General features: G+C 39.4%; 1 protein-coding gene across 2 annotated transcripts; it reads left to right on the top strand.

Moving 5' to 3' along the window:
* Positions 1 to 277: 277 nt before the first annotated feature.
* LOC125544919 (ubiquitin C-terminal hydrolase 13) lies at positions 278 to 20,864 on the top strand. Of its 2 annotated transcripts, none has more exons than XM_048708705.2 (32): positions 278 to 464; positions 692 to 773; positions 1,743 to 1,878; positions 1,961 to 2,118; positions 4,052 to 4,317; positions 4,422 to 4,634; positions 4,711 to 4,819; positions 4,914 to 5,029; positions 5,722 to 5,820; positions 6,882 to 6,991; positions 7,635 to 7,709; positions 10,197 to 10,275; positions 10,364 to 10,510; positions 10,588 to 10,668; positions 10,752 to 10,871; positions 12,200 to 12,322; positions 14,164 to 14,235; positions 14,379 to 14,464; positions 14,558 to 14,666; positions 14,759 to 14,827; positions 14,909 to 15,010; positions 16,600 to 16,655; positions 16,750 to 16,933; positions 17,013 to 17,114; positions 17,192 to 17,263; positions 17,355 to 17,420; positions 17,938 to 18,003; positions 18,219 to 18,293; positions 19,578 to 19,694; positions 20,095 to 20,169; positions 20,256 to 20,330; positions 20,413 to 20,864. In XM_048708705.2, exons 1-32 carry the CDS (start codon positions 435 to 437, stop codon positions 20,452 to 20,454), a joined length of 3,312 nt encoding a protein of 1,103 aa, XP_048564662.1. In that variant the 5' UTR covers positions 278 to 434; the 3' UTR covers positions 20,455 to 20,864. The 2 variants fall into 2 exon arrangements, with proteins under 2 accessions (XP_048564662.1, XP_048564661.1); XM_048708704.2 differs by having other exon boundaries at positions 279 to 464; positions 20,253 to 20,330.
* Positions 20,865 to 23,259: the final 2,395 nt, after the last annotated feature.

The following is a 23,259-nucleotide window of genomic DNA, read 5'->3' as shown; positions in this document are numbered from 1 at the left end:
ATGCATTGCTGCATTTTCACACATTTTAAATTTCAGAATCGTTTATATTATATACATAATATATATTCATAAACAATTCTCCAATCCCACAACAATGCTCGAGGCACCGTCTAGTTTTTGCAGCAACAAACACCGTGCATTCTGTTCCCTACAGCCCGAAATCTCTATCCCTCTTGCCCTGCGCGAAATATCAAACCGACCCTCGATTAAAGCCGCGGCCCCGCGTTCTTTAGAAAACCGCAAAGAGCACGCGCCCCTCCCATCCCTTTTTTTACCCCCTTCTCCCCTTCGTCTTCGTCTCCTCCCCGCTTTGTCCCCCCCGCCCGCCTCTCCCCTAAACCCTAGCACGCGAGCCCCGAATCCCCAAACTCTCCGCGGCGATCGCCGACGCGACCCAACCCCGCGGCCGCCCGTAGCGGCCGCCGCCGCCGCACATGACCATGGTGACTCCTCGCGCCCCCGAGGTAAAAGCCCCGAGCGACCTCGCCATTCTCGCCACTCCGCTCGGAGTCCGCTCGCTTCGGCCCGGAGTGCGCCGCTGTTTCCTCTAGGGTTTCTGCGATTAGGGGGCTGTTTCGACCTGATTCGATTTGGCGTGGTTTCGTGGGCGGTCTTTTGTGGTGGCGATTTGTTCGGTTCTAGTATTGTTTAGCTCCCCGTGCTGAACTGTTCGGCTGCCTGTTGTCTGCAGCCGCCGCCGCAGGACCAGGACGAGGAGATGCTTGTGCCACAACAGGAAGTGGAGGTCTTCGAGGGACCGCAGCCGATGGAAGGTGAGGGTTTTCGGTGCCCCTTTTTGGTTAATTTCGGCTGAAACTTTGATCTGCTATGCATTATCTGTGGCTTCATGGTAAAATGTGTTATCTTTTCTGCGTGCTACCGTTCCGTCCTTTCCCATTGTCTGTTTGACTGTTAAATGATTTATGGTCACCCCTTTCAGTCTTAGCTTGATGCCAGTTTTTTTTGGTTTGTACTAATATTAGTTTAAGGGTGATTTTACGGCAGGTTATATAGGTCTACCTATGTCCATGTACTGCTATCAGTGACATGTTCGTTCCAAAGTTGAATTGCCTGTCTGTTACACCCCACAATATCTGTATTACCCAGATGAGTTGATATAACCTACATGTTGCATCAATGAACATTCGAGAAAACAAGAAAATGTTGCATCACAAAACCAAAGGAAACTGATTGAGCATCCAGGTTATAACCAAAGAAAATGTTGCATCAATGAACATGGACATGATTTTGATTTTGATTGATGTGTACATCGTCCTCAATCGTATGCATGCCAGTGCTTTATGGGAGGGCATCGCCACAATTTATGCATTCATTCTGTATGGCTTTAATAGTTTTTGTAGTGCTGGTGTCTGATGTGAAGGCAAAAAACACTAATGTTAAAAGGTGAATCCTGAACTTACATTCCAAAACATGTTGGATTTTGTGGTATCCCTTGCGGCTGTACATGTTTTTCCTTTTTCGGTGGGTGACTAGGTGGTAGATGGCTACTGTTATTAGGACATGGCGGTGATGGCGTTTCTGTTGTAAGTGCATGTTGATTAGCTAACATATGCTAAACCTTAGTTGGATGCGTAGCCAATTCCACAAAGGCAACTTTTAACATTATTATTGGTGCGTGCTATGTTTCGCTAAATAGTAACACAACTGTCAACGGTTGAGACAAAAAAGTCAGGTTAGGTGTTAATTTCTTCTTCTCTTGTTTACTCTTATTTGGTCTGCAGAATCCATGCCAGCTGTTGACAATGAAAGTTTGCCTGATGCATCAACTTCCAGATTTACATGGAAGATTGAAAGTATATCCAAGCACAGTGGTAGAAAAACTCACTCTGACGTTTTTGTGGTTGGGGGTTACAGCTGGTCAGTAAACACAGCCTCTTATTGCTATCTTATACATCCATTACTTCTGTGGCTTACTTCTTTTCCTATTACCTCTTTGCAGGCGAGTGTTGGTTTTCCCCACAGGAAACAATGTAAATCACCTTTCAATGTATCTGGATGTTGCTGATGCTAAGTCTTTACCTACTGGCTGGAGTAGGAGTGCCCAATTTAGCCTTGCTGTGATCAACCAATTAGACAGCAAGCACTCAGTAAGAAAAGGTACGTCCTGTTGTTTCTCAACAGACCTTATTGTGTACCTACATATCTTGAAGTATTAACTTTAGTTTGATTTCGCTAGCAACACAACTGGTATCCGAATTTTTACTACCTCAAATGTTTGTTCATATAGCTATGGTGAAGTAGATATTGCGTACTCCGTCTTTTCAGAAATGTAGTCCTCTGTGGGTACCCTGGCGTCAACGTTTAGAACTTTGACCAAATTATGTGTGCAAGTATGTAAGTTGACCACGAAAATAATGTCATTGAATTTGTTGCCAAGTCCTTCCATAATGTAGTGTGACATTGTTTTTTGCTGGCATAGTACGATAAAAAATCATAGCCCAAGTCTTGCATTGGAGACTGAAACGTAATAAGCAACTTAGATTTGTCGACAGAGGGAGTATTTATTAAGCTACATGTTCACTTGCCCTTACTTTTTATTGTTGAACAGTATCTATTTGTTCTATGACATTTTTCACTATTTTTAGCTTGATGCCTTTGAAGTAAAAGCCTGGCATATTGCCTTGACAATTGACACATTTCATGCAGTCTATATGTGCCTGTTGTGTACTAGGGTCAAAGTTAAGAAAAAGCACTAGGTGTTAATATGCGTTTGGCCACCTACTTGTGCTTTTCTAGCTTAGGCGCGTTTAGGCGCAATTAGGCGTTTTCTACACAATTGTATGGAGAGGGCTACAAGCAGGCAAGCAGCAGACCAACAAAATCAATAGCTAGCAGACCAAGTGGCCAACACAGGCAGCAACTACCAACTAGCAGACCAACAGCACACATTAGTAGCAGTACAAGTGCATATTGCTGGAGCACACGACAGTAGCAACAGGCTAGCATCGACAGTACCCGAGCAACTAGCATCAGCAACTCACAAGCAACCAGTCCATCTCGCACCAGCAATGAGAGAAATGGAGAGGGAGAGAGGCAGAGAGCTCACAAGGAGGTGGCAAGAGCAGATCGAAGGCTTGGGGGCGTGAGGTGGACAAGCTCCGAGTCGGGCAACCGATGACGTGAGGCGGAGGAGATCCGAGTCCGGCAGCCGGCGGCGCGAGGAGAAGCTTCAGCTCCGGCAGCCGGTGGTGCGAGGAGAGCAACCTAACCCTAACATTCGGTATTTGCTTGTGTTCCGCGAGGAGATCCCGCTCCTTTTATTGTCTTTGATTGATGCTGCCCCTGCTTGCAGTTTCGCGCCAAATCAGCGCGCCTAATCACAGATTTTTGCGCCTAATCGCGCATACGTGCAAAAGGCGCTCCCCCTAGGCGCGCATCACGCCTTTTCGAGCGCATAGGGCCTAGGCGAGGCGTTAGGCCAGCGCCCCGTGTGTAGGCGCGCATAAGCGAACAATTAAGCACGCTTTTTTGAACTTTGACTAGGGTTAGGTAGAGGCCCCTGCCTTTGGTGGCAAGATATATAAACTATTCTAATTCTTGCTTGATTAATTCCTCATAGAGGGTCCTATTTATACAAAGGCCCTAATCTAAGTAACAAATTGTATATCGTCTCTCTTGTTGGTGTAAGACCCAGTCTAAAAGATACATTCTAATTTGAAAGATAAATTTCCTAAGTGAGTGCTTGGTGCTGGGTGGGCCATGTACTTTGTGAAACTTCCTAACTGAGATCACGGGAATCCTCTCTGTATCTTGGTGCTGGGTGGGCCATGTACTATATGTTCACAACACTTGCATAATTCTTATTCAACATCAAAGTGTGCCATACTTCTTAAATTTTCCCCAACCTTAAAAGGAGAATCTCCTGCTGTTTAAAGTTTGCACTGATATTTTTTCTTCACAATTTTCTCTCAGTTGAAAAAACATTTTCTTTTGCTCAATTTTTTAGATTTGAAATGAACTCACATGTTTAGCATATAGTAACTGACACATTGTGCTAGTCATTATTTGATGATTTTTCTCCCCCCTGCAGAAGTAACACATACATTTAATTCTCGAGAAAGTGATTGGGGTTTTACGTCCTTTATGCCTTTAATTGATCTATATGATCCTAGTAAAGGTTATATTGTGAACGATCAATGCATCATTGAAGCTGAGGTTGCTGTGCGTAAAATTGTGGATTACTGGAACTACGACTCGAAAAAGGAGACTGGTTATGTTGGTCTCAAGAATCAAGGTGCCACTTGTTACATGAATTCGCTGCTCCAGACACTCTACCATATTCCCTACTTTAGGAAGGTAAGTTGTATTTCTGATTTTTGTTTCCTTTGAAAGTCAAGGCTTATTTCTAGTTTTTTGTCGACAATCCATCTGTGGTTCTGATACAAAGAATGATACTGTAGGCTGTGTACCATATGCCTACTGTCGATACACCTTCCGGGAGCATTCCTTTAGCTTTGCAAAGTCTTTTCTACAGACTTCAGCATGGTGACAATAGTATTTCCACAAAAGAGCTGACTAAATCTTTTGGATGGGATTCCTATGAGTCGTTTATGCAGCATGATGTCCAAGAGTTAAATCGGGTTCTATGTGAAAAGCTGGAGGATAAAATGAAGGTTAGGCATTTGCATGCTGATTTTAATATTGAGCAATAACACCCAGTCATTGATGTGCAACTATTCCTTTGTCCAGGGAACTATTGTGGAAGGAACAATACAAAAATTATTTGAAGGTCACCATATGAATTATATTGAGTGCATTGGTGTTGACTACAAATCTACTAGAAAAGAGTCATTCTATGGTATGTAATAAGTAACAAGGTTAAATCTGGTCCTTATTTCTCTAGTGCTCTCTTTGTGGCCATAAGTTCATGCCATATTTATCAAAATTTCCAGATCTCGCACTTGATGTCAAGGGCTGCTCAGATGTTTATGCATCTTTTGATAAGTATGTAGCTGTAGAGATGTTGGATGGTGATAATAAGTATCAATCTGAAAAATACGGCCTGCAGGTTAGTTTGACTTGGCATTTGCTATCCAATATCTAGAAGACTGTTTAATAAGTTATTTTTTTACTAAATATCAAGGAGCCATGACAATTTGGATGAAGTTGTCACAAAATCACAGTTCTTTGAATGTTCTCTTAACCATAACTCCTAGGGCAAATGGTCAGAGACCATCCAAATGCCGCATTTAAATGCAGTTGATAGGGTTCCTGACCTGTGAGGCCCACCTGTCAGTTCTGATGGGGGCAAAATAACTCAGCAGGAGATGCCATGTCACGCATGCTGAAGTTTACATGTCCGAACCTGGAACGTCCCGGCCACATCATGGGATAGCGAAATGCCCTAATCAGGTTCGGGCATGCCCATATCCGCTAGTGACAAGGCACCTCCTGATGAGTTTTTGCCCTGTCAGATCTGACCAGTGGGTCCCATAGGTCAGAAATGTCATCAACTGTGTCAAAATGCTGGATTTTGAAAAGCTGTGATTGTTCGCCCCAAAAGTTGTTGTTAAATGAAGAAAATGGCAGAAGTTGTGGTTCTCTGAAACCTTCATATATGGCTGGACTTACTGCTTGATTCTCCAGTATTATTAGGGAAATGCGCTTTGATAACATTCGTTTTACAGGAAATTATTTTTACATTATACTTCATGATTGTTTGAGATATCTTAATTTAATACATTTCTTCCCTTTTTTCAGGATGCCAAGAAAGGGATGCTTTTTATTGATTTCCCTCCAGTTCTGCAACTTCAACTGAAGCGGTTTGAATATGATCATGCGCGGGATATAATGGTTAAGGTGTGGATTCATTTCTTATGCATTCTCACCATCTTTGTAGGTTTTCTCTGACTTCATTTTCAGTGTGGTGGTTAGTATCACACAAAAAAGGGCACAATAAGTCTCTACGTAGGCTCTGCACTTAGTAATGTACCATGTTCAATATTGTTTCAGAAAAATCAGGGGCAGGTTAACAAGAAATACATTATTCGGTTGTTAGTCTGGTCTATGTGAATTGATCTTTTTTGTAATTTATCCCTATGGTGGAATTTTTTTATCTGTTACTCATCCCATCTAGATCATTTTTGTTTGTGGAATATGGTGAGCTATAATGCTTAACTGCTTGCCCAAGCATTTTGTTTAGTTGCAGTTTAGGTAAGTTTGAAAACACTTATTTATTGTCAATGTTAGAATATATACCAAGTCAAGTTGCATATAAGCTATTGACATGCCCATTCCCCATAATTGTTTGTTTCACTCATTTCAGTAATACACCAATTGCACATGCAAAAGGTATTAGTTATGCGTGTGTATTTTACTTTTAATATTTCCCTTCTGTATTCATACTATCAAGAGGTCCCCACTTGGCCTGGTGCAGTGGTGAAGTACTCCCCACTTGTGCCAATAGGTTCGACACGGCCTCTCTGCATGCTTGCCCCATATTCCTTCCCCAGACCCCACCTGGTGGGAGCTTCTAGCACTGGGTCTGTCCTTAGTGTAATTCAAGCATTTGGAAGGTTAGGTACCACGTCCTTAGAATCTAAAGCATTAATCAGAGTCAACAAAAGATATTCTGCCATCGGCAAATTGTTCTGTTTACCTATTAGTCTACATATATCTACTAATGTGCTTGACGTAAAGATGGTTTTTGATATCTTGAACAATTTAAGGTGGGTAATTCTTATATTCAGTACAGTATTAGTGATCAATAGTCTGCCGGTGATTTGAATGTTCTTTGATTAGTATTTGAAAAACCAGGGTTGCTGAAGGCTGGGTGTGTTTATTTTTTGTCAAATACTTTCTCATGCATATGTTATTGGTTTTGTTTTAACGTTTACATTAAGTCCATTCTGACAATGTAGATAAACGACCGTTATGAGTTCCCACTTCAGTTGGATCTTGACAGAGATGACGGGAAATATCTCTCTCCAGAAGCTGATAGGAGTGTGCGCAACCTCTATACTCTTCACAGGTAATAGTTTAATAGGTTTTTTGTGCATTTCTGTTATGCCATATTTAGTGTCGTATAGGTGGTTAATTATTTAACAGTTAATATTTACGTGCTGCAAATGTTAATTTTGCCCAGTTAATTTCTTAGCAATTACATTGTTCACACACTATGCATGTGTTGTTACTTCATTATTCATCCCTTTCTGTTTGTACTGCCTCCTTTCTGGTTTAAAAGGCCCACACGTGTACCTAGATTGATAATTTGATCAACGTAACCCGAGTCTTATATCACAAAAATTATACCATTAGAAACTTCAAATGTTACATTTTCTAATGGTATAACTTTTATGAGATAAAATTTGTATTATATTGGTTGAATTGCTGCTCTAGGTTTATGTGTGGGCCTTTTAAACTGGAAAGGATGTAGTAGCAGTGAATGAACTAACGTAGTGCAAATATAGTCTATTTATTTTAGAATATTATTAGCACACACTGCCAGTGTCCTCCATTTTATCTTAGTTTGCTGTCTTGAGGGCACGAAACTTTTCATGATGCATATTGGATTGCACTTTTCAAGTGAGAACCTTTTTTTCTACTAGTGTACTGGGACATGGTCTGGAGTTTGTCTTGTTGACTTTGAACCTTATGTCTTTTCTTTAATGCAGTGTGCTAGTTCACAGTGGTGGAGTTAGTGGTGGACACTACTATGCCTTCATCCGCCCTACCCTTTCTAATCAGTGGTATGGTTCGATTGTAAATAGTAGATGCTTTCTTATGGGCAGACTTATTGGATATGGTTCTTTGGTACTCAATTAATTTTTTAATTTAATCCTCACGTGAGAAAATGATTCGAGTGAAAACATTATGATCGAAATTATGTACCTAGTATGTGCTTTTGATCTTTGGGGGGCTGTATGCTAATCTATTACTTACCTACTAATAAAGGGAGGTAATATTCTTGGTCCGTCATATAGTTCTGCAAAAAAAAACCTGACCTTAGTATCCAATCCGCAATCCGCACGCCGCCCATTGAGAGCAGCGAAAAAAATATTGCCATGATTGAGGTTTAAACGCACGACCTACACAGTCGTAGTGAAGGCCTCAACCAACTCACCTAGCTTCTTCTTCTGCTAGAAAACGTGATCCGTTACCCAATAAAATAGTCCCACCTTGCTCTTTTCTTAAAATCTCACCGGTTTATATATGCATGCAAGTTGTCGTAGAATCAACCAGCTGCCTCAAGAATTAACAAACGAAGGTTGAGGTGTTGGCCCTACATATCCTGGGGAAAGGAAGAAATTAGAACTCCACAAATAAGTTGGTGCGCGGTTGCATGTGACAAATAAGAAAGGGAGTTAAGCCAAGCATGCTCCTGGGAACATGAGCAGCTAATTAAGTCAAGTATGCGGCATGGCCAATCAAAGAGGCACATGCATTAAGAAGCGACACCTATAACAGTACAAAGGAAGGAACGCAACTGCTACCCCTTGACCCAATAAATTCGAAATATGGGATTATGTTGTTCCACTCTCAAATTGATGGTTAAAGAAAGTGCACAAAAATTAATCCTTCCGGAGTTGGAGTCCAACTGTTTCTATAAATTAAATTTTGCAAGAGAAAAGCTAAAGGGTTAATTGAGCAGTTTTTGTTCATTTGCAACTTTTCTAGACTTTAGCATACGACTTTGCCGTCGTCAGTTGATCGTTCAGATGTTGTCGTGCCGTATTGGTAGACGTTTATATGGACACACTAAGTTTCTCTCCTGTTGCAACGCACGGGCATATGTGCTAGTAGCTTTAAAAGTTGATACGGGCCTTAGTTCATCTTTGTAAATTAGTCATTGGTGATGGGAGTTGCGAGGACGTTGGTTCTTGTCCTTCTGTGTAGGGGCCATTTACAGGCTGTGGGTGACAATTACATCAGCGAAGTTTGATAGTTATATATGAAATGGGAGATGGAGAATCACTCCATCTTATAAAAGGAGTTCCCACCTTGGATTATGAGTCAAGACTAGTCTATAGACTAGGCTATGAGTCTCAACTCCAGGGCTGACTTCACTTCAGTGTCAACTAGTCTATGAGTCGCAACTTCAATGTTACTAGTGTCAATTAGTCACGCTTAGTCTATGAGTCTCAACCTCGGAACGACTCGTCGACTTGTGAACCTTCCCACTAATGTAGACTATCTGCAAGTAACTACATGGAAGCCTTATAGATAAATGTTTTGATGTTAGCTTAATGATCAACCTCTTCAGTTCTAACTGCTCCCGTGGTTGCTTGATGTTGCTCCACCATCACCCTGTGCTGTACTGATATAGTCACAAGCTGATTGTTGCCTGGAACCACACTGGCCATTGGACTTGTGGCAAAAAGGCTCCATAGTGCTGATTTCTTCTCCCTCCGTCCGAAAAAGCTTGTCCCAAGCTTGTCCCTCAAATGGATGTATCTAGCACTAACTTCGTGCTAGATACATCCATTTGAGGGACAAGCTTTTTCGGACGGAGGAAGTATGAGAAAAAACATTGTTCTTCTTCCTTTTCATCAAGATATAAATCTTCTCCCACATTATTTATCCTAAAAAGAACTTAATGTTTGCTATGGTTTTAAAGTCTTTGCTGTAATTTGAACTACTTTTGATCAATTGTTATGTGTTTTTAAGGCGTTGCCTCGCACCACAGCTTACGCCCTTTACCAGAGCCCTGCTGTTGGCTTTTGTAGGTTTACTCAATTTGTTTGGAAGAATTAAAATAGAGTATTAAAAAAATATGGACCTTCGCCTTGACTTGCCACCTGAAACGTCATGGTGTTAGCTTTTTCATTTTGCATTTGTAAGACAAACAGATTTGAGTTGTGTACTACTAACACTGACCTTTGTCTGTTGCATGCCACTACAATCGCTCTGTTGTATCATCTGTGCAGTGCATTTCTAATTAATATGTAAATAGCCACATAGCTACTAAAACTGACATTTGTCTTATCATCTGTCACATTGAATTTCTAATTAATAATATCTAAATAGTCACATAGTCACCCTCTTTTACATATTCTTAGCAATAGTCACTATGTATTGCCATCACTGAATGCTATTTGATAAGGACCATGTTTGCTGATTGCTTTGTTGCTATAAAGCCCTCTTCCCCTATAGTCTCTTTATATGTTTCAGCACTACATTGGACAATCACAAGTGGATTGTGTGCAATTCATTGACTTTACAAATTTGTAATATAGGTACAAGTTCGATGATGAACGAGTGACAAAAGAAGACACGAAACGGGCGTTGGAGGAGCAGTATGGTGGCGAGGAAGAGGTAATATCCATTCGGAAATATTGAAACGTCTCATGTTGGCCATTGCTAAATTTTCTTACTGCAAATGCTGTTTGTTTCTTGGTTACAGCTCCCCCATACTAATCCTGGACTGAATATGAACCCACTTAAATTTACCAAGTATTCAAATGCTTACATGCTTGTGTACATACGTGAAAGTGACAAAGAGAAAATTGTTTGTGATTTGGAAGAGACAGACATCAATGAAGACCTTAAGGTAGTATTCTCATTATTTTTCGTTTTTGCCTTTTGATATCATAGAGTTCCTTTCAACATCGTGTAAATTCTTCTCAGACTAGGCTAAGAAAGGAAGACGAAGACAAGGAGAACAAGAAAAAAGAGAAAGCTGAGGCTCACATGTTCACTACATTTAAGGTTTGTCTTTATATCGTTATCTGACTGGGTTTGTCATTCTGATTGCTGTTCTCACTTGGTTCTTCATTTGAACAATTACCCAGGTGGCCAGAGATCATGATTTGGCAGCACAAATTGGACGAGACATGTTTTTTGATCTCGTGGATTATGAAAAAATTCATCCTATCCGTGTACTTAAAGACATGCCATTCAACCAGGTTAAGGTAACTATTCTCACTGAATAGCCATGTTGCTCTGGATATGAAGATATTTTGTAAATTAAATATGTGTGCTTTTTGCATATGATAGTGTTGCTATAGTCATGACTCCCAACTGCAGAATTTCTGATGCCCTTTTAAGTTGTACTTGCGTGCTGTTTTTTCCTTTTCTTTCTTCTGTTTCAAGCATTTGTAATAGTTAGACTGGTGTCATTGAATATAATTCTTCACTTTTGGCATTATAGGAACGGTACAGTAATTGCTGCTACTTTGTTGATTGGGTACCTAAAACAGTTTTTTCCTTTCCTTTCTTCTGTTTCAAGCATTTGTAATAGTTAGACTGGCGTCATTGAATATAATTCTTCACTTTTGGCATTATAGGAACGGTACAGTAATTGCTGCTACTTTGTTGATTGGGTACCTAAAACAGTTTTTTCCTTTCCTTTCTTCTGTTTCAAGCATTTGTAATAGTTAGACTGGCGTCATTGAATATATTTCTTCACTTTTGGCATTATAGGAATGGTACAGTAATTGCTGCTACTTTGTTGATTAGGTAACTAAAACAGTTATTATTTGATTTGGTTAACTAAATAAAATTTGTATCCACCGCCCTTGTTACCATAGTAATGCTTTCGATGAATGTGTGTGTGTGCCGTGAGTTTACTAAAATGAAAATTTGTGTGTGCATACATAGGTCGCATATTACTCCCTCCGGACCGGTTTACAAGTCTCCCCTTTATTCTGAGCTTAACTTTGACCGTTGATTTAGAAAAAGTATAATTTATTTGCCACAAAAAAGTATATAGTTGGAAACTTTTTTTTGAATGTGAATCCTGTGGTATCGTTTTTCTAGTGTTTCTTCTCTGTATGTATGTGTATAGTTGAAATTTGTGCTTCCGTTTACTGTTTTGTGTGTGGGATTGGAATAATGCTGTAATATATTAAATAATGCTTATTGTTCAAGTCTCCCAGCTTAACTTTGATCATCGATTTAGAAAAAGTACAATTTATTTGCCACAGAAAGTATATAGTTGGAAACTTCTTTTTGAATGTGAATCCTGTGGTATCGTTTTTCTAGTGTTTCTTCTTCTCTGTATGTATGTGTATAGTTGAAATTTGTGCTTCTGTTCACTGTTTTGTGTGTGGGATTGGAATAAAGCTGTAATATATTAAACAATGCTTATTGGGAATTGAACAAAATGGTTTAGTTGACTTTGGTTGCAACAATCATCTTCTTGGGCATCCACTTTTTAACTGTTCTTAGTTTTTCTTGTTTGCATTTAACTACAATGCCAAAGGATGCATGTTTTGATTTAATGAATTCTACTTGACAGGAGGAGTTCTCAAAAGAATTTGGTATCCCCGTCCACTCCCAGAGATTTTGGTGGTGGTCTAAGCGGCAGAACAACACCTACAGGCCCACTCGGCCATTAACTCAACAGGAGGAATCATATACTGTAAGTGAATATTGACATATATTAATTGTTTGCTTAAACTTTGCTTGACAGTGGTTGTGTTTGCTTTCTGCACTTTTGGTAACATGACGTTGAAATCTATCTGTCATTGTCAGTTTTTTTATGTACTGGGATTTGTTTAATACATAAGGACAAATTCTCATTGGTTTGTGACTAGGGACTGGTCTTTGGTACTTCGTTACTGATGTTAGATTTTTCTGCATGAAATATACTCCAGGCGACTGATGTTGGATTTTTCTGCACAAAGTATGCTCCAGGGTTCAGTTCAGTGTCATGTAGTAACGCATCGGTATACTTGTACAAGTATGGCAATACAACATTTCTCAAATGTATAAAAGAATAATAATACTCCCTCTGATCCATATTAATTTTTGCTGATAATCAGGATCGGAGGGAGTAACTATTTTATGCTTCACAACTTTCCAAATTATAAAAGCTGGACATTTCGTTTTCTCCTGTTGTCGTATCTTTTCCTTCTATTCTTCCGAATATCTTATCTCAGACACTTAGACCAAATGATCTTCTTCACGCACATTCCTTTTGATTTCTTGTTGGTTCCGGTGCAATAAAGCATGTAGGCAGCAGGCGAGGAGGGGACAACATGCAACTTCTAGTCCCTCTGATCTGTTATTTAAAAAATTGGCTGCAGAATCTCCTCCACCTCTCTTAACAATTTCACAGTGCGAACTGGGTAACCATACCAATATACAGTCGCGTTGGGGTGTAGCCTTTTGTCTTTTCCTGTAAATAAAAATGTTATTCCTGCACTCCGAGGTATGTGCTGGAGCTGCACTGGTACGAGTTATCCTATGTGTTCCTTGCTACTGCTATACAACTTGACAAAATTACCAGCACATCAGAGGTCCCATGTAATTGTCCTTGTTAGCCTTGTACCATTATCTCCATTGTTCAAGAAAGCGTTTTTAAAGCGACGCTTAAGCGCTGAGCAATGGCAAAACGCTTCGCTTTGTCCGTAAGCGGTATATTAAGCTTTTTGTTGTTGTTTTTTTTGGCTGTTTCTGAATTACTTCTGTAGTTCTGCTTGCCTGCTTGCAATAATGGCAATATGCCATTTTACCTCGTTACTTTATTAGGGTCTGTTTGGGAAGCATTTACTTCAGATTCTGGGCACATGATCTCTATTAGACTATGTCTATTTGAACTGAACTGCATTTTAGTTGTTATTTTGCTTGCTGTGTGAACGTGATGTATACTCCCTAGATACATCCGTATCCAGACAATTCTAAGACAAGTAATTTGGGACGGACGTAATATTTGGTATGGTGTGAACTGCATTTTAGATGATATATTTCAATTACGTATGTGCTATGTTTCCCATTTCCCTGTGCATATTATTCAAAAACAGTCAAATTCTGGCCAATTTTAAAAAACGCTTAAGCTGTGCTCAAGCGCTCATTGCTCTAAGCGGTGGCCTTCAGCTTTGCTTATGCTTTCCGCTTTTTTGAACATTAATCATCTCACCCCTAGTCAACAGTATTAGCTAAGTGCAAAGTTGAAATGATTAAGTGAGCCCAAGTAAATCTCTGAGTTTAGGTACAGACACTTAGACATGAGCTTTTCAAACAATTAATATGTGGCCACCAAATTAAATGCTTGTCTCCTAGTTATGTGTGTGTCTTGAGTTCCCATTTATTCCTATGAAGCCATGTGTTTCCTGCCTTGGCCTGCCTAATTGGTGATCGAGCGCTGGGGTGCTAATTTTGCTTAACTGACTGGTGCCTCATGAACATTGGCATCCATTTATTATATGCATCACTATTAGTTTTCTTGATTCACACTTAAATAATTTGATTTTTTTTCAGGTTGGACAGCTTAAAGATGCAGCAATTCGAATGAACAGTTCTGAATTGAGGCTGTACTTGGAGGTTGTACAGGTTAATATTATGAACAGCTTTTTATACTCAGTTTAGCTTTTTTATATAGTTCATCTACTCAACTGCAGTGTGCCATCTGTAGCTAAGGTGCATTGGTCTTGTTTACTGGTGTGCCATCTAATATTTGCTTGTGACACTTGCAGGAGAATCATTTGACTCTTGCTTCGAGGACAAAGGATGATATTTTGCTTTTCTTCAAGCTCTATGACCCTGAAAAAGAAGAACTAAGGTTGCTTCTTTCTCCAGCTTGACATTTTATTATTATGTAATCGTCTGGCAACACTGAATCTGTCTAATATTATCCCCTGCGGTTATGAAACAGATATGTTGGGAATCTTCTCTTGAAAGCATCAAGTAAGCCATCTGATATAGTGCCAAAATTGAATGAGATAGCAGGATTTCAGCCTGATGAAGACATTGAGTTGTACGAGGTTTGTTTTGACGTCATTTGAATTGGGGTTGAGTTTTTCCCGTTTAAAAAAAGTTTTGGTAGCACAATGACATTTTACTTATACCTCTGTAGGAAATAAAATTTGAGCCAAATATTATGTGCGAACCAGTTGACTGTGATGTTTCCTTCAGTTTAAACCAGGTTTGTGCCATTAAAGTTATGCTTAATATTTATCATTGTCTGTGTATGTATTACTTATGGCATGTTTTTTGCTGCTTTCAGATTGCAGATGGAGACATATTGTGCTACCAAAAACGTTGTTCTCTGGACCAACACCGACATCCCAATGTATCTTCTTTCTTTGAATATGTCCATAATAGACAGGTAAATTTGTCTGGCTCTTGGACCCCCCTTTTCCCCTTGCAATACCTTGCCTTGCTTTAATATTTCATAGTTCATGCTCGTGATACTTAAATTCCTGTGTCTGTTTTGGCCACATGCCTTTATCAATCATTAAAGCTAGAATCTTACATGTTACGTCCTCTGTATCTGTTTGAGCACCTAATCTGCTAGCAATGATTGGTCCATGATTTGTCCCAACTCTTTTTCTATGATTGGTTAGATTGTTGGCGTGATTGAGTTGCCAAAAAATGATTGTTAACATGGTGTTTTTGTTTGCGTAAAACTGCTTGAAGGCCGAAGTATGTGTTGCTTCGTGGAGCTAGTGCTTCACCTGTAGCATTATGCTATGTCTTAATCTATGTGTGAAAGAAGTTACCGACCATGCCCTGTGCAAAGTGATGTTTTCTTGGGTTGGCATGCATGCATTTGTTGGTGTGTGATGTATGTTTGAGTTTGACTGCTAATTTAATATATTTTACCTGCTTGTCAAACGAAAGTAGAGCATTATGCTTTCAATTGCATGCTGGTTCTGAGTAAAATCAGATTGTAAAATCACTCTCAATTATGAATGCTAGATATATCATTTGATGAAAGTACATAAACTCTGTTGACTTAAGCCTACTATTGAGCTCAAATTCGGTGATATGTTGTCGAAGTAGAGTGCTTAATTCATAATAGGAGAATATTTTGTATATGCCATAATTTCATGAAAGCTGTATGATCCGATACGGGTTATAGTTTGAGGTTTATCTTGATATGAAAGTGTCTCTTTGTGTTCATACATTTCTGATGTCCTGACAGAAACCGTTAGTACACCAATGTTTGACTCTACATCAGTTTAGCTTGTTAATATTTGATGTCATTTTGAATTTGAGCTCTTTTGCTTATATAAATTTTAATGCATATGTTTTTTTTATAAAAGATCATTAGCACGATAGCTTTTTTTGTGCAGGACGTATATTAAGTAGGAAGTAGACATTGTTCCCCACATTGCAAAACAGATGGTGCTTTTCTGTGCAGAGTGATACTGTAGAATAAGTTTCTTGTCACATAATAGATGACATTTTGTTTTATCAAGCTAGTCTTTCAAACTTCTCTCTTCATTAATATTAGTCATACTATTTATTATGATTCATAGTAGAGCAGACGAGATGAGAATTGAAGTTTTTAATCTAGTTGATTCAGGGAAGATAGGTGATTCTTAATTCTGTGTGATCTCTTAATTTGTGTGCCACTTTTAGTTGTGTGCTAGAAGGGGAGCGTTGGCGCACTGGTAAAAGCTGTTGCCTTGTGACCAGTTCAACTCCTGGAAACAGCCTCTTACAGAAATGTAGGAAAAGACTGCGTACAATAGACCCAAAGTGGTCGGACCCTTCCCCGGACCCTGCGCAAGCGGGAGCTACATGCACCGGGCTGCCCTTTTAGTTGTGTGCTAGTCTGGTGTTTGATGTTCCTTCAATAGTCATTGTCATATATACGCGAGGCAGTTTTACTTTTTTTCAAAAGCTTATTACTACAGTTGTTGTCTAATGGTTGTTTTTACTGATTTTTTTTATTGCTGCTATCTATAGGTTGTGCACTTCAGATTGCTTGAAAAGCCAAAACAAGACGACTTCTCTCTAGAACTGTATGTGTCAGGAATCTCTGAACCTTCATAACACATTTGACCGTTTTCTTTCATAAATAAGCACTGATAACTGCTTTTACTTTCATACTTGTAGATCAAAACGTTCCACATATGATGATGTTGTTGAGAAAGTTGCACAACATCTTGGTATGGATGATCCTTCAAAACTCCGCCTTACTCAGCACATCCCGCATTTACAGCAACCGAAACATCAATACATCAAGTATAGAAGTATTGATCATCTTTCGGATATGTTACTTTTACGTAACCCTAATCAGGTCAGGCACCTTTTTTTCATGTGTTCCTATTTATTTACTACATTGTATGGGATTACTTGAGCTTCCTTTTTTCTTGCAGATGTCTGACATTTTATATTATGAAATACTGGACATTCCTTTGCCAGAACTGCAAGGTCTGATAACATTGAGAGTTGCTTTTCACCAAGCTACACCTAATGAGGTAGTTTGCACCAAATTTTGTGCTTGCAGCCGCTTTTATGTGTCTAAACATGTTCTGCAATAACCTTTGTTTATCAGGTGCTGTTTCACATTATACGATTGCCAAAGGGTAGCGCTTATTCTGATTTGATCGACGACTTAAAATCGAAGGTGAATTTACTGTAAATACTGTTAGTTTCTTGAAAGGGTTTTTATGTTCTGCCAACTTGATCTTGAATTTTTCTATTTTTCCTTTTCTTAGGTTAAGCTATCTCGAAGTGACGCTGAGCTTAGGCTATTTCAGGTCAACAATAACAAGATATGGAAGGTACTTGTTATCTCTGTTGCACCATGGAAGTTATCATTCCTCTAGACTAGATTTTTATAATGTATGGTCATATTCAGTTGTTTATTTACTATTGAAATGTTGGTTTGGAAACAGTAGAGTTGTATTATCACGAAAGTCAACTTGTACCATGGTGCATGTCTTCAGTGTAGTAGAATGCGCTGACTGTGGCAGTATGTTGGTAGGAATTAGGAAGGCAGTGCACTAGTCCTTGCATGGGTGGTACCACACCGTGATGGGGCTACAAACCCCACTTCTTTTGCAGTCCGTGCTATAAAAAAATTAAATATAAATTGTAACCATGGATATCTATCTGTAAAATATGTGGTTTTGGCTATCTGCAAGGAAAGTACAAATCTTGTTATGGTTTGTGATTTCACTTTACTTTAAAGTTCCGTCTCTCTTTTATGAATCCAGTCTCATTAAGATGATGCACATACTTCACAAATAATCCGGTTGACCTTTGTATTCATTATCAGTCATTTGCCTTATTTTTCAGGTGTACCAGCCTACTGAGAAAATAGATGCAGTTCATGATCCAAATGTACCTCTTCATGTTGAGGAGGTATGCATCATAAACACAAATACTGTTTACAGTCTCCTAGAAGCTCTAAAGGCTTAACCTCAGGCCATTTACTCCTATTACAGATCCATCCCTTGTTTTCTTTCTTTGGTTTGATTACGGAATGACATGGTCCATGTTCATCTCATGCATTATAAGCACTTCATGTAATTACCTGGTGTCTTTTCTCTCCAGTTTCCTAATTTTTTTATTGTCAGATTCCCGAAGAAGAGAAAAGTGCCGGTCCGCGAGACCGTTTGGTTCATGTCGTCCACTTCTTCAAAGATAACCAGGTATTATCGTTTTTATGCATCTATGTAGTCCTAAACCGTTGATGTTTCATGTATGGATATGGATTCCCTATATAGTTTTGAATCCTCAGGATGCTTCAAGCTCCTTTGAAGCTAGTGTAGAGAACATAGTGATCTCTAAAAGTACTGCTAATTGGTAGTTGCCATGATTGAGGAGATGTGCTCTAACTGATTTACTTGAGCAAACCTATGCTGAAAAAGTTTATGTACTGAGGAGCAACATGATCATGGCTGCTCTGCAATTGTCACTCGCTCAGGCATGTTAATGTGCTAGCTTAAACTTGCATGCCTTTGCCTCTTCAGAGCTTTGGGCTTAGAAAAATCTGTTAAAGTCGTTGTCTTGTATATGCCTAAGAAACTGGTGGGCTCTGTGCAGTATTGTTATGTCATACAGATTTAAAATTTTGATGTAAAAAATATCAGTGTGTTAGATTCAACTTGTTCAGAATAGGCTTGGTCTGTCCAAATAGCTAGCTTTGGGCTTGTACGAATAATCCATCAAAACTTGTCTTGTGTAGGCACAAAAAGTTGTTGGGCTGTTGTTGTGTCATACAGGGTTTATAATTCATTTCGTTTGATATTTGAATTTTTTGCTGAGTTTCGTCGATTTGAATGTAAATAGCTGGATATAATAGTTTGGAGTGTTGTGCAGTCTTAACACATGAATGCTGAAACAGTCACATCAGCTTGACTGTCCTAGTGGTGTGCACCTGTCATCCTTTTGTGCGGACCAGTGTTCAAATCTCTTAACTAAAATTAGCTTTAGATGTGAGGTTCAAACCCTTGACCTGCAGATTGAGAGGACTTACCAGTGCGGCAGTTATGATGATTTGTATTATTTATTTAGAATCTTTGTGCTATTGTACATTTTCAATTCAAACATACTGACTTCTTTAACAAAACATAAATATTTTGATTACCTCGAAATAAAACTTTGATGTTATTTTAAAGCATGAATAGGTATTTGAGCTAACGTTGTGGAACTTCCGTTTCATTGCAAACCAATATATTGTTTTATTTCCATGTGCTTGCAAATTTGCGGCTGGGTTTCCACTAGAGCATGACCCTAACAGGTTCTCAAAGCAAAAGCAGAAAGCAAAAACAAGAAACAATAACAGCTCCACCATCTATTGCCCTTATCATAGCATTTCTGGCCTTTTCTATTGTTTGGTATCTTGGTCTTGGTACTCTTTTTGCACACTGTCAGAGAGAAGCAATAATACTTTGTATGTTATTGTTGCTGAATCAGTTACATCATCTTTGCAGCACATTCAATACTATGGAGTGCCATTCTTCTTCCTTATTCGTGAGGGCGAGGCTTTGTCAGATATCAAAGTACGCATTCAGAAGAAATTTGAGGTTCCAGACGAGCAGTTTCTTAAGGTGTGGTTTCGACCTTCTATTTTTTTTGTATAATGTAATTTTCTGCAAAAAATCTATCCTTTTCACTGCTATTATAAACAGTCCCTGGGCATAGCTAATGTGCTGACTGCCATTTACTAGGTCCATTCCTTTATTCTGTTGAATATATCATCTGAAAATCAGTGTTGAAATAGGCTTTGTCATTATAGGTGTGCGATCTACTCCCTCCGTCCCAAAATATAAGATCATTTTTGACATTATCAGTGTAAAAAATGATATATTTTGGATGGAGGGAGTAAATTGTAAAAATAGGTATATCTTGGTTCAGTTAGAGGAATATTGGATGCGCTTTTGTTAGTGTTTTCCAGTTTATGTTGCCATCTTGTTGGATAGTATCTGATTTTATGTTGTTTTGTCTCAGTGGAAATTCGCTTATGTTGCCTACAATCGCCCGGATTACCTCCAAGATTCAGATATTGTATTGAGCCGATTCCAGGTGGAGTACATTTTGTGTTTTTTTTGGATGTTTGACAGAAAATATTCCTTTATTCAAACTTTTCTTGCTGGTATTTCTTTCAGCAGAAAAACATTTATGGACCATGGGAACAATCCCTAGGACTGGAGCACTCAGACATGCCCACCAAAAGGGCCAATCAGGTATTTAACTATAGAGACTGCCAACACATAACAGATATGTTAGTTGCTGTATTATTCTCAAAGTAGGTCTAAACAACTGCAGAATCGCCATTCTTTTGAAAAGCCGGTGAAGATCTACAACTAAAGATGGCGATATTTTCAGTTCTGACCTGACGGTTTCTCTAAACGAATGGGCAAGAACACCAATGTTATTTACGCACACCCTGCAGATGAAGTGGCGGCAAAATCCATGACCATGATGTGCTTTTGACCAGGTAGTTATACAGATGTAGAACCGGCTGTTGAGAGGGTGCTGTGCTGAGTTATTATTTGTTTGGAGGGGACGTTGCATACAGCGGATGTATTGTGGCTTGTCGAAAGGAAATTAACATTTGGTTGGTTGTACAGGGATTTATAGAACTTTTTTGCTTAGATCAATTTCACTTTGTAAGCTGTGTATTTTGCAGTGAATTTTTGCACTCGGTTGATTCTGTGGTCGTTGCCTTAGCTATAAAATATTCTGTGCGACTCGTATGAATACCAATCTTCTTTAAACCCAAGGTTTAATTTTTTCGTTGCTTTGTTGCCAGATCTGAGCTATTGCTTCTATATTACTCCCTCTGTCCCAAAAAACATGTCACAATGGTTATTTTACAATTTACTCCTTAGCCTTTTGCTGACCAAACCTGAAGTCCCTCTCTTCCTCCTTCCTTTTTGACCGACGCTCCGCTCTCTTCCTCCTTCCTCTCAGACTGGCTGGTGTCGCCGGGGCCGCTCCCCTCTGCACAGCTCCACGCCGCCTGTGCCTCCTCTCCCTCCCCCGCGGCACCTCTCCCTCCCTAGCGTCGGCGCCCTTTCCCTTGCGTGCGTTGCCGGCGCTCTCTTCCTCTCGCATGTCTGGTGAAAATGCGATTTTCTCCCTTCGGCACTCCGGTCTGCAGCGGCCGTGCTCAATCTGCGGTGGGGACTACCAAGACGGCGCGATGGAGCTGCTTCTGTCGGTCGCCTGCACGGGGCTGCTGCCAGTCGCCAGGTGAGGAGCGCATCTCCTGAAGCAGCGGCTACCTGGCCACGCAGCAGCGGCGGCGCGATGGGGGCGGCGAGCTCCTCCGTCTGCTCTAGGACTCCACCGCCAAGGGGGCGAGCTCCTTCGTCCGCTCTAGGACTCCACAGCCAAGGGGGCATGCCCTTGCATCCGGGAGGTGCTCGAGCTCGTCAAGGGTGCCCCTCCCCTTCCCCCTCTAGATCCGATTTGATGGTGAATTGCAGGTCCAAGTCATTGTCTTTGATCAAGATTACATATTTCTGATAATTATACTGAATCTTGAAGTGTACTGTCAACTGAATGTATTGGCAGAGTTCATATTTAGACTGAATGTTTACTACTCCTGTCAATAGCATGTTGAAATTTAGACAGTTTAATCTTGAAGTATAGACTAATTGTATTGACAGAGTTCAGTGTACTCCTGTCAATAGAATCAAAACTGATTTATTACCTTTCCATATGAACTTTACTGAAAAAATCAATTAAATTCAGTCACCATTCTGAATTTTGACAGTACTCTCTACAAACTGCTTCAAAATTAGTCCACACAAACAAGTGCATTTTCCTAGACCTGCTTGTAAATTATTCCAGTTTGAAACTGAGATCTGCTTGTACTGTCATAATTTCCAGTTTGTATAATTAGAGTATTGAAGATGTGTATTTTTCATTTAGATAGGGGTAGGTTTGCTCAGCAACAATCAGTAAAATCTCAATAATACTCATGCAACAATAATCAGTAAGATTGAGATCTTCTTGCAATCTTTGTTTACAGCAGCACAGATTACTAGTGAACTTTTACACACAAGCATGGATTTGTGTACTGTGACTATCTACCTAGCTACTGTTTTGAATCTCCTATGTACTGCTTCTTCCTTCTCCAAGATTATGACATGACAAGTGCTTAACAGTTCAATTTATCTATAGCTTCATGACATGACAAATGCCTAACATGTTCAGTAAACTACAGTAAACATCTTTCTCCAAGTAATTCAACTACAGATAGATTGGAGATGGATTATTGATGGAATATAATTCAACTACAAATAGTCTTGTACTCCAGATGTACTATTGGGTAGAGTACATGTAAGGAGACAGAACTTCTAGATGTACAGGTTAGCAAGTTCTTTTAGAAGTGTCACAAGGGCTAGAGCTCTCAAGAAATACCCCTGTAATCATTTGGACTAGGTTAGATCATTTGCAAGAAGAGGAGTACACCACAGTAGCTCTCCTCTTCTTGCAAGTCCTACACTGAACTACTGAAACTACTACAAGCAACCAAATTGACAAAAATCTGACAGTAACAAGAAAGCACATGAAAATCTGAACCAGCCACCCAGTGTCCCAAGATCATTTGCAAACCTTTCAAAGTGCCCAGGTTTCAGTGAACTAGTCTCAGCTTGAAATTTGGTTTAGTTAACTCCATACAAGGGTCTCTTTTTGGTTCAGTAGTGATTAGAAGATCATGTACTAATGATATGAGATTAGCAAAGGCCTTGCTTGCCAAGCATACAGATTAGCAAAGGCCTTGCTTGCCACTAACCTTAAAAGTATACTGATTGTGACATTAGCATGCCTCATTGAAATAAATCAAAATATTTTAAATTAATTCAAATAACTAAAATTAATCCAAATAAATTCAAATAATTCAAATAAATCCAAATAACCCAAATTAATTTGAATAATCCAAATTAATCCAGTTAATTCAAATAACCCAGATAATTCAATTAATCCAAATAACCCAAATTCCAATAAATTCCAAAAAGAGTTGATATACAAGGATTAGAGAAGGCATACACAACGGCATGACATAAGGGCCTCTTTGTCCCCTCTTAACACAAGATTATACAAGACATACACAAGGAGCACCTGACTACATGACATAAGGGCCTCTTTGCCCCCTCTTGA

This window comes from Triticum urartu, chromosome 3A, assembly GCF_056163025.1.
Source record: "Triticum urartu cultivar PI428250 chromosome 3A, HENAU_Tu73, whole genome shotgun sequence".
In the NCBI taxonomy this organism is placed as follows: Eukaryota; Viridiplantae; Streptophyta; class Magnoliopsida; order Poales; family Poaceae; genus Triticum; species Triticum urartu.
This window is presented reverse-complemented; position numbering and strand designations above follow the sequence as displayed.

Excerpts from the sequence above, each read along its gene's own strand:
- LOC125544919 (XM_048708704.2), top strand. The coding sequence starts at position 435 with ATGACCATGGTGACTCCTCGCGCCCCCGAG. Across the intron at positions 4,318-4,421 it reads ATATTCCCTACTTTAGGAAG|GCTGTGTACCATATGCCTAC; the intron begins GTAAGTTGTATT and ends ATGATACTGTAG. Across the intron at positions 18,294-19,577 it reads ACTTCTTCAAAGATAACCAG|CACATTCAATACTATGGAGT; the intron begins GTATTATCGTTT and ends TCATCTTTGCAG.